Source organism: Trematomus bernacchii, unplaced genomic scaffold (assembly GCF_902827165.1).
Source record: "Trematomus bernacchii unplaced genomic scaffold, fTreBer1.1, whole genome shotgun sequence".
NCBI classification, from domain to species: Eukaryota; Metazoa; Chordata; class Actinopteri; order Perciformes; family Nototheniidae; genus Trematomus; species Trematomus bernacchii.
This window is the reverse complement of record NW_022987733.1, coordinates 1,010,001-1,028,402: the sequence shown is the minus strand read 5'-3', so window position 1 is coordinate 1,028,402 and position 18,402 is coordinate 1,010,001. Positions and strand designations below refer to the sequence as shown.

At 40.3% G+C, this 18,402-nt stretch overlaps 1 protein-coding gene across 1 annotated transcript; it reads left to right on the top strand.

The window, feature by feature from the left end:
• Positions 1-4,963: 4,963 nt before the first annotated feature.
• On the top strand, positions 4,964-7,555 carry LOC117494854 (tripartite motif-containing protein 16-like). The gene has a single exon (XM_034145845.1). The coding sequence runs from the start codon at positions 5,040-5,042 to the stop codon at positions 6,705-6,707; it is 1,668 nt and encodes a 555-aa protein (XP_034001736.1). The 5' UTR covers positions 4,964-5,039; the 3' UTR covers positions 6,708-7,555.
• Positions 7,556-18,402: the final 10,847 nt, after the last annotated feature.

Here is an 18,402-nt window from a genome sequence, read left to right as displayed (position 1 = left end):
TGAAGAAGACTTCCCGCGCATGGTTGCCATGGTTGCCCTTCTGTTTATTCTCCGCTGTGGCTTTTTTTCTCCCTCCCCGAGGCAAGCGTTTGCTCCTGCTGCTTTAATTCAATGCAATCCCTCCCCGTCGAGGCAAGCACTGTAATTCTCTCCGGTTAGTCCACCAGCAGATGACAAACACCCACCTCTCCGCCTCTTCCAAGGAACGAGGGGACCGTGCGGCAGAGTTTCAGTTAGGTTTTCTTTCGCCGGTCAAGATGTCCGTTAAAGTTTAAATCTTCCGGACAAAATTAGAAAAGTGCCGGTCAAAGGTCTTCTTTGTTATTTATTGAGCTTTAAAACAAATGAATAACGACTCTATATAATAAAACACGGAGGACGGAGATCTCTTTTTCTCCCCCTCTTCTGACTTGATCAGAGCACGCTCCCCTCTCCTGCAGGGGGGCGTGGTCAGCTGCAGCTCACAGAATCAGCCCCCTGCAAAAACAGGGCTGGAGAACAGCAAATAGAGCGAAATGAGGCATGGCTAAAATGCATGATCTGTTTAGTATTTTGAAAACAGAAACGTATAAATATGCCTTATATAGGTATGGCCCTACAATATATCATTTAAATATAGCATGATAGGTCCACTTTAAGTTAAGTTAAGATAAGATGTACTTTATTAATCCCAATTTGGGAAACATTTTTTGTTGCAGCAGCACAAAACAAAACTAGGCATTGCACATAAAAAACAAATGAAAAGAGTAGAAATAAACTATTCTAAAATATAGACATCTCACAATAGAAATAGAAATAGTAGAGTAACTCAAATATAGAGATGACCTTGAAGATAAAACATCTGTAAAGTGACTGACAAATAAAAGATCCTCTATGCAGAACCAGACATTTCTAGAAAAAGATATCCAGTAACACGCCTCAAAACAGAGATCTAAACAACAGTAAACAGGAAAATTCTAAACAGCAGCTGGATCACATGATCTGTCCCATGTCATCTGACTGGATCCGACAAATAGGAACGGGTTAAAAAATAAAAAAGTCGATTAAATGGAGAGACGATATGAAGATGGTTGACATTTAGTCATTTTGTAATTTTTATTTTTAATAAATACATCCACCAACACAAATCCTCTTTTCTAATGTTCCAATAATGTGACTACAATTTTAAAACCATTAAATCTTGTAGCGCTCAAGTCCGTGTTGCTCCATTTCAATTGTTGTCTTTCTTTAACTGGTAAGCAGACTGCAATGCATTATTAAATAAAGTCTCTGTCATAAAGTCAAGTTCTACCAAAATCACTTCACACATCTCCTAACACTTCCCCTGGTGGTTTTGCTAGATTAATAACATCTGATTAAGATCTAATATGCTTTTGCATCAAGGATTTATTTTTATTTTTGATTGCATTTGCTTAATTTTCGTGAATATTCTAATATTTTTTTTAATTATATTTTATGGCCAGACAGATTTAGTTTGACCCCCTAACCCTAACCCCCCTATTCCCCTTAGCCCAAACGTCTACCGGGATTCGAACCCCCGTGTCACAGAGCTTTAGATATGGACTGCCCAATTTAACCACTGAGCTATACAGCAGCTTGAACAGGCAGGATTGATTTGAAATCATTGGATCACATGACCTTGTTTTTTTTGTCTGTCCCTTGGAGGTGCCCCCTTTAGACAACATTTAAAAACATGAAAACTCACAAAGATAATAAAGGAAATGAAAACATAAAAAGTCCTGTACCTTTGTGTATTGTAATTGTTATTTTTTAATTTAATATATTTGTTCACGTTTTATATAAAATTTTTTGCTAAAGTATTGTATTTAATTCTTATTTTTTTTGTTTCAGAAAAATAAAATGTTGAATATTAAATATGTTTTTTTTTCGAGTTAGTTTTTATGATTGTATTATATTATTTTTCACATCTGTTCCAGAAAAACACAAGGCTACCTGAGCATCTGGAGTCAGGTTTCTTTAATATGTCCTTTAGAAACAATGGAATTAAGCCTTTGTATCTTTCCAACTTTACCAAACTTACGGTTACAACTTGACACAAAGCTTCAAATAAAAGTGGGACTGGTCAGAGGAAGTGAAATAAAATATGATAGCAGCAACTCAAAGATATTGTTAAAGACACAGGGCACTTGGTGAAACCTTCGGAGCAATGGAAAGTACATTTGTTATACAAGGAGGCTACCAAGCAAAACCACCTTCTGTGAAACACGCACAGACACAGAAATGTATAAATATATAAATGTAAGTGAAAATAAATGTATAAATACATAAAATATATATAATGTGTGTTCTGTTATATTGTCAACTTGTATTTATTTATTCTTGTATTTATTTCCAATTTTTTGTATTTGTTTAATTAGTTTTCTTGTATTTATGCATTTATTAATTAGTTTACTCATGTCATGTCCTGTCCTCCATACCTGTGTGCTAGTTGTGTGCATAAAGGTAACAATTCACGCCAAATCACATCACAGCAAGACCTATAGTTGGGCGTTCATTGATTTAAAAACACACTGCTATGATGATGTTAAATCTGTAGAAAATGTCCCCACCACTTTTTCGAACAAAGTGACGCCCATGACCAGCACACACTAAATGTCCTTATCATTTATTTCTATCCTCTCAAAGGTACATTTGTCGGTACCACTTTACAATAAGACTACCCTTATAAAGGATTCATAATTAGGTTATGAATTAGGTTGTAAACACTTTATTAATCATTCATAAGAACCATTTATAAACCAGTTCTAACATAGTTTTCATACGTCAACACAGGCTCACTATTTGGCAAGATGACTAAGCCTTATATTGGCTACTTAGCGAGAATCAACTCAGTGAGCAACAGATACCAAGGATGCTGGCTGGTGAAGAAGACGAAGTAAGCTAGGTAGCCAATATAAGGCTTAGTCATCTTGCCAAACAGTGAGCCTATATTTATCTGTACTGCTAAGCCTTATATTGGCTACCTAGCTTACTTCGTCTCCTTCATCAGTCAGCATCCTTGGTATCTGTTGTTCACTGAGTTGATTCTCCCCCCCCCATCCAAATTGATGTTTCTTGGCATCTCTTATGACTATTTATTTACAGGTTACTAACATTTATAGTTGCCAAAAGGGAGCCTTATTGTAAAGTGTGAAACACATTCCCATTTATTAATGAGTTACTACCATTTCTAATAAGAGCCGCTTTCACACCAAGTACTTTGCCGTACTTAGTGCCAACACTTAGTACCCCCATGGAACTAAGTACAGATCGCGTTCACACCGGAATAAGTTCCTGAGGGAAGATTACGCAAATGAAGCCGCTGACGTCACTTCTTCTTCTTCTGCTTTGGGTTTACTGGCAGGCCGCAAACCACTTCACGGCGTATACTGCCACCTGAAGTCCCCAGCCGGAAATCCCCGGAGTTGGGATGATCGCTTTGCCTCTCTTATGCCTGTGAACGGAGGAGGGATGCTGCAAAACTAGAGTAAACAACTCAGTCTCAGCGTCCTGTTCATCCACTCTGTTAACACGCAGCTGCGTTTCCCATTCCCATAACACTGTGTTAGGGGATGTGCAATCAACTGTGGGGCCCCAGCAATAAAGCTGTGGTACTCTCTGGCGACCCGCCCCGCCGCAAAAACTCCCCGTGAAGGGAAGCTCTGCCCATGGGGGGTCGACACAGAAAAGGGCCGACTCTCCACTGAGGTCCTTGAACGCGCTGCGGCGCACTCCCGTGGGAACGCGTGCTCCGCCATGATGTTTTCACCCAAACAGTGAAAAACATCAAGCGGAGTTCTTACACTTGGCGTTAATTGTTTCCCAACCCTGCTACACCGGCCATAATGTCCCTGTACCCGCATAGCGCGGTCAGTGCTCGGAGAAACGTCCACAAACAGAGCTATGTTTGCTGGGTCTTCAGGGAGGAGAGGGGGGGGGGGTCTGTGGAGGCCTGAGGGTCCTCTGAGAGGAGAGGAGGGAAGGAGATGAGGAGGGGAGGAAGGGAGTGAAGAAGGCGGTTCAGTGTCCTGGATCACGTTAGGTAGGGGTGTCTCTGTGATGGGGTCCTGTGGGGGGGGGATCCTGGGAAGGGGACACAGCGGGGGACGTCTCCTCGGAGGAACTCACCTCCATGGACTCTCCATTGAGACACATCTGTTGGAGGGTAAAAAGAAAAGATTTAAAAGAAGTTTTCAACCACAAATCATCATTTTGGTGTCAATTAAAGAGGACGTGTATAGTTTGCAGGTTCATATTTAGTGTGAATGCACAGGATAAGGATTTGTTTCTATATAAAAGCCCCCCCCCCACACACACACACAATATTACAACTACTACTACTACTACTACTACAACTACTACTACTACTACTACTACTACAACTACTACTACTACTACTACTACTACTACTACAACTACTACTACTACTACTACTACTACTACTACAACAACAACAACAACTACTACTACAACTACTACTACTACTACTACTACTACTACTACAACTACTACTACTACTACTACTACTACTACTACTACTACTACTACTACTACTACTACTGCTACTACTTACAGTAAAAAATGACTTTCTGTACATCCAACTATTAAATCGATCAGCTATCTCAGGACATTGAGGCTATACATTTACAGAGGAGGAAACAAGTATTTAACCTCCTTCAGATTTTGTAAGTTTACCAACTTATTTTACAACTAAAAGCTCTTTTCAAATGAAGAGCAGGTTGTAACCGAGGCTCTGTGTCGGCCAGAGTCTGAGCGCTGCTCCTCCTCCTGGAATGACTCAGAGTTTGATAAGCCCTCCCTCTCCTTCCTGCTCTCAGACACAGCCAGCTCCACTCTGTGTTTCCTGGTTCCTCCCCTTCAGATCCACACTGAGGAGGAGGGGTGTAACCAACATGTGGGGAAAGTACAAGAGCTGATAGGCCACATTCACTGCGCACACACATGCTGCTCAGATCACAGCTCATAGTTTCAGCTCTCAGGAAGTGAAACTCACACACTCGCTGCTACTGAGAGGTGAAATGGCGCAGAAAGGAGTTCAGCTGGACCGGGAAATGTTATCTTGTTCGATCTGTCTGGATCTACTGAAGGATCCGGTGACTACTACCTGTGGACACAGCTACTGCATGAAGTGTATTACAGGCTTCTGGGACGGAGAGGATGAGAAGAAGATCCACAGCTGCCCTCAGTGTAGGCAGAGCTTCACACCGAGGCCTGTCCTGCTGAAAAGCACCATGTTAGCAGCTTTAGTGGAGGAGCTGAAGAAGACTGGACCCCCACCTGCTCCTGCTGATCACTGCTATGCTGGAGCTGAAGATGTGGCCTGTGATGTCTGCACTGGGAGGAAACTGAGAGCCTGTAAGTCCTGTCTGGTGTGTCTGGCCTCTTACTGTGACAAACACCTCCAGGGTCATAATGAATTACATGTCTTTAAAAAACACAAGCTGGTGGAGCCCTCCAAGAAGCTCCAGGAGAACATCTGCTCTCGTCACGACGAGGTGATGAAGCTGTTCTGCCGCACTGATCAGCAGTGTATCTGTTCTCTCTGCTCTGTGGACGAACACAAAGGCCACGACACGGTGTCAGCTGCAGCAGAAAGGACTGAGAGGCAGAGAGAGCTGGAGGGGAGTCGACTAAACATCCAGCAGAGAATCCAGGACGGAGAGAAGGAGGTGAAGCTGCTTCAGCAGGAGGTGGAGGCCATCAATGGCTCTGCTGATAAAGCAGTGGAGGACAGTGAGAAGATGTTCAATGAGCTGATCCGTCTCATGGAGAAAAGAAGCTCTGATGTGAAGCAGCAGGTCAGATCCCAGCAGAAGAGTGAAGTGAGTCGAGTCAAAGAGCTTCAGGAGAAGCTGGAGCAGGAGATCTCTGAGCTGAAGAGGAGAGACACTGAGCTGAAGCTGCTGTCTCACACAGAGGATCACAACCAGTTTCTGCACAGCTACCGCTCACTGTCAGCCCTCAGTGAACCTACACACTCATCCAGCATCAACATCCGTCCTCTGAGCTACTTTGAGGACGTGACGGCGGCCCTGTCAGCAGTCAGAGACAAACTACAGGACGTCCTGAGAGAGGAATGGACAAACGTCTCACCGACCGAAGTGGAGGTTTTACTGTCAGCAGCAGAGCCCACCACCAGAGCTGGGTTCTTACAATATTCACAGGAGATCACACTGGATCCAAACACAGCATACACACAGCTGTTATTATCTGAGGGGAGCAGAAAAGCAACACTCATGCAACAACAGTCTTATTCTCGTCACCCAGACAGATTCACTGATTATAATTATCCTCAGGTCCTGAGTAGAGAGAGTCTGACTGGACGTTGTTACTGGGAGGTGGAGTGGAGAGGGAGAGGAGTTTATGTAGCAATCGCATACAAGAATATCAGTAGAGCAGGGACTGAAAGTGTATTTGGATTCAATGACAAATCTTGGTCCTTAGATTGTGACCAAGACAGTTATTCATTTCGTTACAACCGTATCAGCACTCCCGTCTCAGGTCCTCCGTCCTCCAGAGTAGGAGTGTACCTGGATCACAGAGCAGGTGTTCTGTCCTTCTACAGCGTCTCTGAAACCATGACTCTCCTCCACAGAGTCCAGACCACATTCACTCAGCCGCTACATGCTGGAGTTTGTCTTAATGGTTATTATGGAGACACTGCTGAGTTTTGTAAACTCAAATAGCCTGAAGTCATTGGAGGAACTCTTCTACTTCTTAAACTCACCGTGTGACCATCAGAGCTGATTGACCATGTCTTCACTGTGCAGAGATCAGCTGTCAATCAAACATGATGGGTGGGGCTTCAACATCTTCTCACGAGTTGTTCTGTAAATGTTGGACTTTCTTCCGGCTCCTTCCTGGGTCTGTGTAGCCATGGAGGCTGTCACTGCTCAGGAGGATCCTTGTTCACCTGAACTGATATGTAAACTTTGCTCTAAATATGTGTTGGATATTTCTTTTGATTCATGTTGTTGTTTCTCTTGTAATGCACGAGTCTTCAGAGACAAAGCAGCAGAGCTTCTTTTATTGTATACATTTTATTCTGCCCACTTTCTAAAACAATATAGACATTTATTGACGGATTAAATATTATTGTTGCCCAAATTAACTACACATGAGTCCCCAGATGGTTATAACACTTATTTCATCATACAATGTTTATTTAAAATGATATTACTTACTGTCATGATCATAATCAATAAGGAAATCATGTATTATCCTGTTTTAAATAGCTTAGAGTCTTAGCTTGGGAAATCAAATGTTATTGTTTTGCAGACTAATTGTTGTTGTTGTTGTTGTTATCCAAATAGAAAGTGGGTACTCTGATGTTTTATAGAACATAACTTATCATGATAATAATCAATAAGGAAATCATGTGTGATTCTGTTTGAAATAGCTGAGATGAAACACATGTATGGTGTGGATAAAGTGAAACTGATCATGAAATCATTGAACAGACTTTACTGATGGGATGTGTGATCAAATTAAATGTTTGGATCATTAATAAAGGTTTGTCTTTCAAAAACAAAAAGGATGTTCTTCTTGTATTATGTCCAAGGTGCCATACGAAGCTGATGGAGAACATGTGGAAGTGATCTGAGACTAAATGAAGCTCAGCGCAAGTTCAACCAGGAAGACCGTCTTTACTCATTCATTCACTATTTCCATGTTACTACTCTCTCTCTTCTCAATAAGTGATCGGGGGCGTCACTCCCCAGCTTAACCAATCACTTCGCTCTAATCTCACAAGCCTATTTTACCCAGCCCTCAAACACCTCGCTGTAATCAAAGCGCTCAGACTTCATAGAAAAGAACAGAATTCTTACCTTCCAGATTAAAAAGGAATCACTGATCGGGCGTTTCAATGTGCTAAATCTCTCAAACCAGCAGAGAAAATGTCTTGTTGCTATGGAGATATGTTCCTGGTCTTGCCTTTTTCCTTAATTAATAATGAACTTGTATTAATTAATACAAACACCCAATAAAATACAGAATTTTACGAAGATCTTGTTTTACTGTGTTCTCCTCGGAACGATTTATTGACAAAGATAATGACATTTAATCAGATTACGCTTTCAGACGCTCATATAAAGCTCCATCATTAGCAACATTTATAACGAATAAAACACAGATTTAAGGAAACGTAATAAATGTGAAGCCAAGTGGAGTCGGATATTTAGACTTGTGTTTGACAAACAACAACAATTAGGATGTTAAAAGTGGTGTAAAATAAAACAAGTCATAAAGAATTTTAGCAAAGGTCAAGCCTTTCCTTTCTTTGAATGACTTTGAGAAAGTAATACATTGTTTTATATCCACTAAACTGGATTACTGCAACGCTCTGTACATTGGAGTAAGCAAGGCTTCCCTGTCTCGCCTACAGCTGGTCCAGAATGCTGCTGCACGCCTCCTTACAAGGACAGGCAGGCGTGAACATATTACGCCTGTACTCACCTCTTTACATTCGCTACCAGTCAGTTTTAGAATACAATTTAAAATGTTATTGTTCGCAATAAAATAAACGGTTTAGCCACACCGTACCTGGCAGATCTTTTAAAACCATACACACCCACACGGTCACTGAGGTCTGCTGACAGACTCCTTCTGGTCGTCCCTAAATCACGGTTAGAGCAGCGAGGAGACAGAGCGTTTGCTGTTGCAGCTCCAAAAGTATGGAACGAATTGCCCCTCCAGGTTAGACTTGCTCCAACTCTGTCTGTTTTTAAATCTCGTTTAAAAACCCACTTCTTTTCCCTTGCATTTACAGACCAGGTGACACTTGTGCTTTTACATTTGGGTTTTTACCTTACTTCTGTTTTGTACTGTTTGTACGTCATGTAGGAGAGTTATCAGTCTGTGGCTTCTGATCTGGTTTCAGTGTCTCGTGTTTTACATTTGTTTCATGTCCTGTCTGTTTTTTATGTATTCATGCTATGTTTTTATACAGTTGTTGATGTACAGCACTTTGTTCAACTCTGTTGTTTTAAATGTGCTATAGAACTAAAGTGGATTGGATTGGATAATGATCAACGATAATTATTGGGAAATAGAAAATAAAACTGATGATATAACAAAAACACTTTATGAATCTGTGTTTGACGACCAATTGACAAACATGAGGATGCTACAAAGTGGTACAATGTTGAAAATAAAACTAATAAAAGTCATAATAAACAACATTTAAGTGAAAATACAGTGAATTAAAAATTATGATTAAATAAATGATTAAATCTTAATAATAGAAATAGGTAGAATAAAGGAAGTAAAGTAAAAATAACGATAAAATTATGACCAATTATCACATTTAAAACAATGATATAGCAGCTTTTAGAGCTCCTCTGATACACTTCAAAGGCTTTGACAAGCAATTGATAAAAATGTGAAAATAAAATAGATTAAAACAATAAAGAAAGTCGTTAAAAAATACAATGAAATGGAAAATAAAGATGATAGAGTTATAAAGTACATAATAACCAGACTGCAATGATGTATTTTATTTTATTCAGAGATACGTTCAGACCCTCACAGACCCTCTGTCAGAGAGCAGCACGGCCAAAACACTTCACTTAGTCTCTTTGGATCACTTGCTTTCTCCTCTGGGTTCTGGTTCTGGTTCTGGGGTGTAGAACTGGAACGTGACGCAAACAGGGACCCCGGTGAGGGCGGTGCTTAGAGGGATCTTTAGGGTGGGGGCTGCTGTGGAGAAAGGGTGAGGAAACTCTGCAGGGGGGAGGGGGAGGCGTCCACATGTGGAAGGACGGTCAGGAGGTCAGCGCTCGGAGAAACATCCACAAACAGAGCTATGTTTGCTGGGTCTTCAGGGAGGAGAGGGAGGGGGTCTGTGGAGGTCTGAGGGTCCTCTGAGAGGAGAGGAGGGAAGGAGATGAGGAGGGGAGGAAGGGAGTGAAGAAGGAGGTTCAGTTTCCTGGATCACGTTAGGTAGGGGTGTCTCTGTGATGGGGTCCTGTGGGGGGGGGATCCTGGGAAGGCGACACAGCGGGGGACGTCTCCTCGGAGGAACTCACCTCGATGGACTCTAAAGGCCCTGACACACCAAGCAGTCACCAGAGAACTCGCCGACGCCGACTGTTGCGTCGCCGTGTTCTCCTGCGTCTTGGCCATGTGTCGCACTGGAACACACCGCAAAGACTTCAGCCGAGCACGTACGAACTGCGCATGCGTGAGTGGCAATAACTGTCCTTACCAGCAGGCGGCGGTAGTGTGTATTCATCATTCAAAAGAGGCAACAACCGGAAGACAGAGAAGAAGAACAGACTGCGTGATCTAAACAAACAACAAATAGCGTGTGCTTTCCATTTTCACTCTCGTCCATCAAAAACATGTTTCGTGCGGTACTGGAGCTATCAGCCAGGAGCTATCAGCCAGGAGCTATCAGCCATTGGAGTGTTGCTTGTGGAAGACATTCTCAAGCAACCGTTTCGCTTCTCATGCACTGATTCGCTAGCTGAACAGCCAATCAGAGTGATTTCTTTTTCCGACTGCCTGTGGCCGACGCATGTTGAATCGGCCGTGCGTCGGCCATGAAAGGCCAAATAAGGCGTGTCACGGCCGACGGTGCGGGACACACCAAATTGAGTTTGGGCGACAGGGCACGCTTCGTCGCCCGACTAACGAAAACGGCCAATTTCGGCCTGGTGTGTCAGGGCCTTAAGGAATCGGAGGTTTCTTCTTCTCCATTGAGACACATCTGTTGGAGGGTAAAAAGAAAAGATTTAAAAGAAGGTTTCAACCACAAATCATCCTTTTGGTGTCAATTAAAGAGGACGTTTATAGTTTGCAGGTTCATATTTAGTGTGAATGCACAGGATAAGGATTTGTTTCTATATAAAAGCCCCCCCCCCCCCCCAGGGGCGGATCTACGGGGGGGCAGCTGCCCCCCCACTGAGCCTTGCCCCCCCCAGCAGCCTCCCTAACTTTTGTTTCCCTAAAACTGTACTAAAACAAACCTACACTAGGTGACACTTCCTGTGGAGGAGGGGGCAGGAGCAACAGCGTGCAGAGCAGTGGCAGCTGGTGGAAAATATTTTAGGTGGGGCTGTGGAAATGGTGATCAAACAATACTAGGGGGAATTTTTTTGAGAAAAGACCCCCTAAATTATGACTTCTGGTGATGTTAGAGGAGGGGGGGGGGGGGGGGGGGGGGGGGGGGAGGACAATTTGAGGCTTAAAAATATGAGAAGACTGATCAATACCTCCATAACTTCAGTGTGGTTAGCTATGAATCTTCCAAAACTTCCAAACACCTTGTCCTGGACATAGTTTCTACAGCATAAACTGTGCTAACAAGCTGAGATTCCAGATTCTAGAAATATAAGTATCATCACTGAGCGATCAGAACTCGCGACAGGGGAAGCAAATACAGACATCACACGACGTAGCTTTAGGTAGCAAAACACGGAGATATGCTCACCTTTTGCAGAATAACAATTCTGATCAAAAACGAGAAAAACGCAGCTGAAGGTTAATCCAATGTGTCTGTCACAAATTATTGATGATCCATAATTCAATTTTTATGTCAAAAACGGAGTTTTCATTAGCTGCTAATGGTAGCTTCCAGAGTGTATGACAGCTTCCTGTTTTGTCTCCTTGGATACGAGTCCAAACAACTCACAGACTTCACCGGGCGCTCACGTAGGAGCCCTGTGACCATCAGATTTGACGACGCTGATTGGCTGAAATTATGTTTCGGCGGCATAGTTTAAAGATAGCAACAGTTGGCTTCTGCTGCACTTGCTGCACTCTCATCTGGGCGCTGTGCATAGCGCCCAGACGAGAGGGAGTAATGATACACGGGCAAGGCCAGGCAGGAAACATGTGACTTATCAGTAACTTTAGACATCGTAACACAATTTTAAACGAGATTTTATTGTAGATTATACATTTTACTGATACCAATTATATAATATTTACCTTGTTTATTAAAAATAAAAATAAAAATAAAAAATATATTTTTTAAATATATATATATATTTTTTTTTTATTTTTTTTATTTTTAATGTGGGAAGAGGGGGGGCGGCGCCCCTAGCGCCCCTATGGGCCGGCCGCCACTGGTGCAGAGCGAAGTTTTTGCGACTATTGACAAACTTACTTTTGTGCATGCGTAACATACAATATAACATCTTAATCGCTGGATTCTATCAAAGTACTTCATGGGTCCAAAGAAAACCATCGCTGCGGAGGAGGTCGAGGACATTAAAAAGTCGCTCGACTTCCTGGCGGAGGACATTTTTGCTGTCAGGTTGCAGCAGAAAAACATTTTGGACCTTGTAAAAGAGGTTAAGGATCTGCGGATCCAGAATGCTGAGAAGGACAAGAGGATAACTTACCTGGAGAGCAGAGTGGAGGACCTTGAGCAATATACTAGGATGAACAATGTTATCGTTACCGGGCTCAACATAAAACCCCGGCCATACGCTCGGGCTGTGACCGTTGACAACAGGAGTGAGCCCGGGGAGCTTGATGTCAGCTCCACGGAGCAACAGGTGGCTGCTTTCCTCCAGTCCAAGGGGATCGAACTGGGCTGTGAGAACATCGAGGCATGCCACCCCCTGCCAAGGAGTAACGCTGGCAACAAACCGGCTATTCTCATCAGGTTTGTGAACAGGAAACACAAAACGGCCTTACTCAAACAAGGAAGGAAGCTGAAAGGATCAGATGTCTTCATCAACGAGCATCTGACCAAGTACAACGGCGACATAGCCAGAAAGGCTCGCTTCATGAAAAAACAGAAGAAAATTCAGAACACCTGGACAACAAACTGCAAAATATTTATAAAGCTAAACGGAACACCTGAGGAGGCCAAAGTACTGGTCATCAGAAACATGGAGGATCTGGATAAATACCAATAATCTTCATGTTCTGGACCACACATAAGGTAACAAGCACTTACACACAACCATGACTCACACTGAATGGAGGCAATCATCTTCAAAAGGGGAAAATATTAATATGTCTCAGATGATCAAGGAACAAGACCATCTGTTGCTAAAAACATTTGAATACACTGACTATAAAACAAAGATCTGGATTATGAAATAGACCCGGACAATAATTTCTTCTCTTCTATCATCAACAAATGCTGTTATTACACTGATCAACAGTACAACCAGAGCATATCATCAGAGGGCAAGCTATCTATTATTCACTTCAACAGCAGAAGCATGTATGCAAACTTTAATCTCATCAAGGAATATTTAAATCAGTTTCAACAAACATTTAGCATCATTGCCATATCTGAAACGTGGATCACGGAGGACAAAGGCATAGACTTTGAGCTGGAGGGCTATGAACTCAGATACATAAATAGACAAAACAAGGGTGGAGGAGGAGTAGCCTTGTATGTGGACAATACTTTAAAATGTAAAGTGATGAATTATATGTCAACAGTGATTGATAATGTATTGGAATGTATCACGATTGAAATCTGCAAAGAAAAAACGAAAAATGTAATCATCAGTTGTATATATAGAGCACCCGGCTCTAGTATTGAGATTTTCAAGGACTGGATGGAGGAAATATTCTCAAAAGTGATTCATAAAACAGTTTTCATTTGTGGTGACTTCAATATTGACCTTCTAAATCCAAATAATCACAGCATGACAGAAGAATTTATCAACACAATGTACAGTATGGGTTTATATCCAAAAATTACTAGACCCAGCAGAATCACATCGCACTGTGCTACTCTCATAGACAATATATTCACAAATGACATAGAAAACAATACAGTAAGTGGACTCTTAATAAATGATATAAGTGACCACCTACCAGTATTTGCAGTTTATGACAGATACTATAGTAATAACATGCCGGACAAAGCTATTCAATACAGACAAGTTAGATCAGAGGAAGCAATGAACGCTTTAAAAAATGCCTTACTGGCACAAAGATGGGATGATTTAAACAAAGAAAACAATATTGACAGTGCATATGATCAATTCCTGAGAATTTTTTTATCACTATATAATACATACTGCCCAATTGTCAAATACAGTAGAAAAATGAAATATGCAGAATGTCCATGGATCACAAGGGGTTTACAAAATGCCTGTAAGAAGAAAAATTCATTGTATAGAGATTTCATGCGAAATAAAACAAAAGAGACAGAGATTAGATATAAAAAATATAAAAATAAATTAACAATTATAATAAGGACCTGCAAAAGTGAATACTATCGGAAAATACTGGACAAAAATAAAAACAACATTAAAGAAATATGGAGCATACTGAATAGTATTATAAAAAATGGGTCTAGAAAAAGGAGTTATCCTACTTACTTCATTGACAAGGATAAGGAAGAGGAAAATATGGATGTTGTATCCAACAGTTTCAATGATTTCTTTGTAAATGTTGGACCTGAATTAGCAGACAAAATCCCTGATGGAGGAACATCAGAAAAAAAGCTGGAAAACTTAATAAAACTGAATCCTTTCTCAATGTTCCTCACAGCAGTGCATGAAAGGGAAGTAGTTGATATTGTAACGAAATGTAAAAACAAAAAATCTACCGATTGTGATGACATTGACATGACTGTATTAAAAAAGGTTATAGATGTTATTTCAAAACCATTAACACACATATGTAACTTATCATTCCAAACTGGTGCATTTCCTAACAAAATGAAAATAGCAAAAGTCATACCTTTGTTCAAAGCTGGGAACAAACATCACTTCACAAACTACAGACCTGTCTCACTTCTACCACAATTCTCAAAGATTCTTGAAAAGCTTTTCAATAACAGACTGGACAATTTCATAGAAAAACACAAACTTCTCACCGAAAGTCAATATGGATTCAGAGCCAATAGATCAACATCGATGGCTTTAGTAGACTCACTTGAAGAAATGACTAGCTCAATTGACCAAAAGAAACATGCCATTGGAATATTCATTGACCTAAAAAAGGCATTTGACACAATTAATCATGACATATTAATAAAAAAACTTGAACGTTATGGAATCAGGGGTGTAGTTTTGGAATGGGTAAGGAGTTATTTAACCAACAGGCAACAGTTTGTGAAGCTGGGAGAGTGTTGTTCTTCATATTTGGACATTACATGCGGTGTCCCCCAGGGGTCAGTATTGGGGCCGAAACTATTTATTATGTATATTAATGAAATATGCAATGTATCGACAGTACTCAAGTTTGTTTTGTTTGCTGATGACACTAATATATTTTGTTCTGGGGACAATGTACAGCTACTATTGGAAGAGATCACAGCTGAAATATGCAAACTAAAGTTATGGCTAAACAGTAATAAGTTATCATTAAACTTGAATAAAACAACATTAATCATATTTGGAAATAGCAATACACAAGCATCCATTAAGATAGATGGGATTTTCATTGAGAGAGTTAAAGAACATAAATTCCTTGGAATCACAATTGATGAGAAACTGAGCTGGAAACCACACATAAAACATATTCATTCCAAAGTCTCAAGAAGTATTGCAATATTAAACAAGGCAAAACAGATTCTTGATCAAAATTCCCTCTACATTCTTTACTGTTCATTGGTTTTACCTTATTTAATTTACTGTGCAGAGGTTTGGGGCAGTAATTATAAAACTACAACACAATCCCTATTTATTCTACAAAAAAGAGCAATAAGAATTATTAAAAATGTCGGCTATAGGGATCATACAAACCCATTATTCTTAGAGCTAAAATTATTAAAACTGTCAGATCTTGTTGAATTCCAAATCGCACAAATCATGTTTAAGGCAAAAAACGTTCAATTACCTGGGAATATTCAGATATTGTTCAATGAAAGACAAGGGAATCATTATTTACGGGGTTCATTTATATTGACTAATGTTAGGGTGCGCACAACAAAGAGAAGTTTTTGTGTTTCTGTTTGTGGGGTGAAGATCTGGAACAAGTTGAGTGAGGAGCTAAAGGGATGTTCAAACATAAAACTATTCAAAAAGAGGTATAAAGAAACAATTCTCACAAGGTACAGGGATGAAACTGCTAAACCATAACTGTTTATATTCTTGTTTTGTATTTTATTCATGAATTTGTGTTTGTATGAATTTGTGTATGTACATATGCAGTGGCGGCCGGTCCATAGGGGCGCTAGGGGCGCCGCCCCACCTCTTCCCATATTGAAAAAAAAAAATAATAATAATAATTAAAATTAAAATTAAAAAAAAAAAATATGTTTAAAAAAATATATATGTTTTTATTTTTATTTTTAATGAACAAGGTAAATATTATATAATTGGTATCAGTAAAATGTATAATCTACAATAAAATCTCGTTTAAAATTGTGTTACGATGTCTAAAGTTACTGATAAGTCACATGTTTCCTGCCTGGCCTTGCCCATGCACCTTCTCTCGTCTGGGCGCTAAGAGAGGAGCCTTCAACCAGTGCAGCAGCAGCCACCAGCAGCTGACTGTTGCTATCTGTAACGTGTAAACTATGCCGCGAAAATATAATTTCAGCCAATCAGCGTCGTCAAAGATGACGGTCACCGGGCGCCAATGTCAGCGCCCAGTGCAGTCTGTGAGTAGTTTGGACAGTGACTCGTATCCGGTTGACGCAGTAGTTGATGAGGATGGCTTCGTGTGCAGGTGGAGTCTCCGGACCTCGGTCCCCGGCTAATTCTGTTCAAGAGCTAATCTCCAATCCTTTCGAAAGGAGAAGTTTGGCAGATAAATTGTTGCTTAAAGACCTTGCACCGGACCAACCCGATTTGAATATATCGCAGCAATCTCGTGAAAAAGACAACATTTATACACGAGGCTTCACAAGTAGCTGGTACACAAGAAAGGCTTGGCTAGCTGGATGCAAACAGGTAAATGCTGTCTTTTGTTTCCCATGCTTGGATATCACTTTATATGTAGAGAGGAGGTTTCCCATGGTTGTTAGAAGTTTATTAATAAGTGGGCATTTATCACAGAAGTGATTGTTCTGTCTCCACGTTTGTTGCATTGTCTGTGATGTATTTTCCAACGGTTATAGCTCCTGTTCTGTCCCAGCAACACTACACGGTTTGCAGCTCCACCACATTTTTGGTTTATCTTCGGTGTCGCTTAAAATCTGCTTCCCATCGGACTAAAACCTCCACGTAATCTGAAGACAGATACTTGAAGTTATTTAAACCTTTTGCAAACTTTATGTTCTTTCTTGCTCTAGCCTTGCCAGTTACATTGTACATAACACATATATTATCATTATGCTAAGTGGTTGTTCGTGTTAGACGATGTAGCTTTTTCATTTCTGAGTTATTGCTATATGTAAATAAGCCTGTTTGTAAATAATCCTCAGAGAAACAAAGAAAAAACACAATTTATGACATTTTGTGCTGTGGTTATTTTTTTTTAAATTGCATTTATTCACAGTTCAGTTTGAAATGCTGTAGTGACTTGTATTGAACCACTTAAATATTTATAATTAATGCTACTGAAAAGATGCTATTAATTTTATATCTCACATGCAGTTCACTGTAAAGCTACTTGGTGAAGGTGTTGGTTCATAAAACATGAACAGTTTTAAGAAAGAAAAAAACAGACCAGTTCTGAGAACACAAATTCCTGGTAAAGTAGTAGATGTTCAGGTTGATAAATAATATTTTCCACACTGAAGATTATGGAGGTATTGATCAGTCTTCTCATATTTTTAAGCCTCGATTTCTCCTTTCCCCCCCCCCCTCTAACATCACCAGAAGTCATCATTTAAGGGGTCATTTCTCGAAAAAAGTTTCCGGGGGAAAACCCCCCGGACCCCCCGGGTAGGTCACTTACGGTACATCAAGAGCCCCACCAAAAAAAAAGACCACCGGCCGCCACTGTACATATGTATATATATAAATATATAGAGACCATTGTCCTAACTTGCCTGTATATATTATATGAATGATTATATAAATTATTCAAGATTATAAGTATACGTTTATATTGTATGTTAACATATATTAAGATGTAAAAAAATTAAAAAAAAATAAAAAAGGGAGAAGGGGTCGGATTAAATAAGTGTAAACTTCTTCCGACCCCTTTTCGGACGTGTAATTAGCTAAAGCTTTGTTGTTTATTGTTTATTGATATCAGACAATGATACTACAGATTATTCAATTATTAATTAAATGTTTCGTTTTGTTATTGCATTCATTTGTATAGTACTGTATCATGTCTGTATCACCTTTTGTTTCATTTGTATTTTCTTTGGTTTTACACGCTCGAAAAAAATAAAATAAACTAAACTAAACTAAACTAAACACTATGTCTAAAAGCTTCTCAAGCAACGAAACGAGCATTACATTAGTTAAAAGTGAATCATTTTAAATATCATTTTAGGCCCGTTAAAAACTTAGTTACGGCCCTGCATTAAACTGCGGAGCGGCGTTCACACAGACC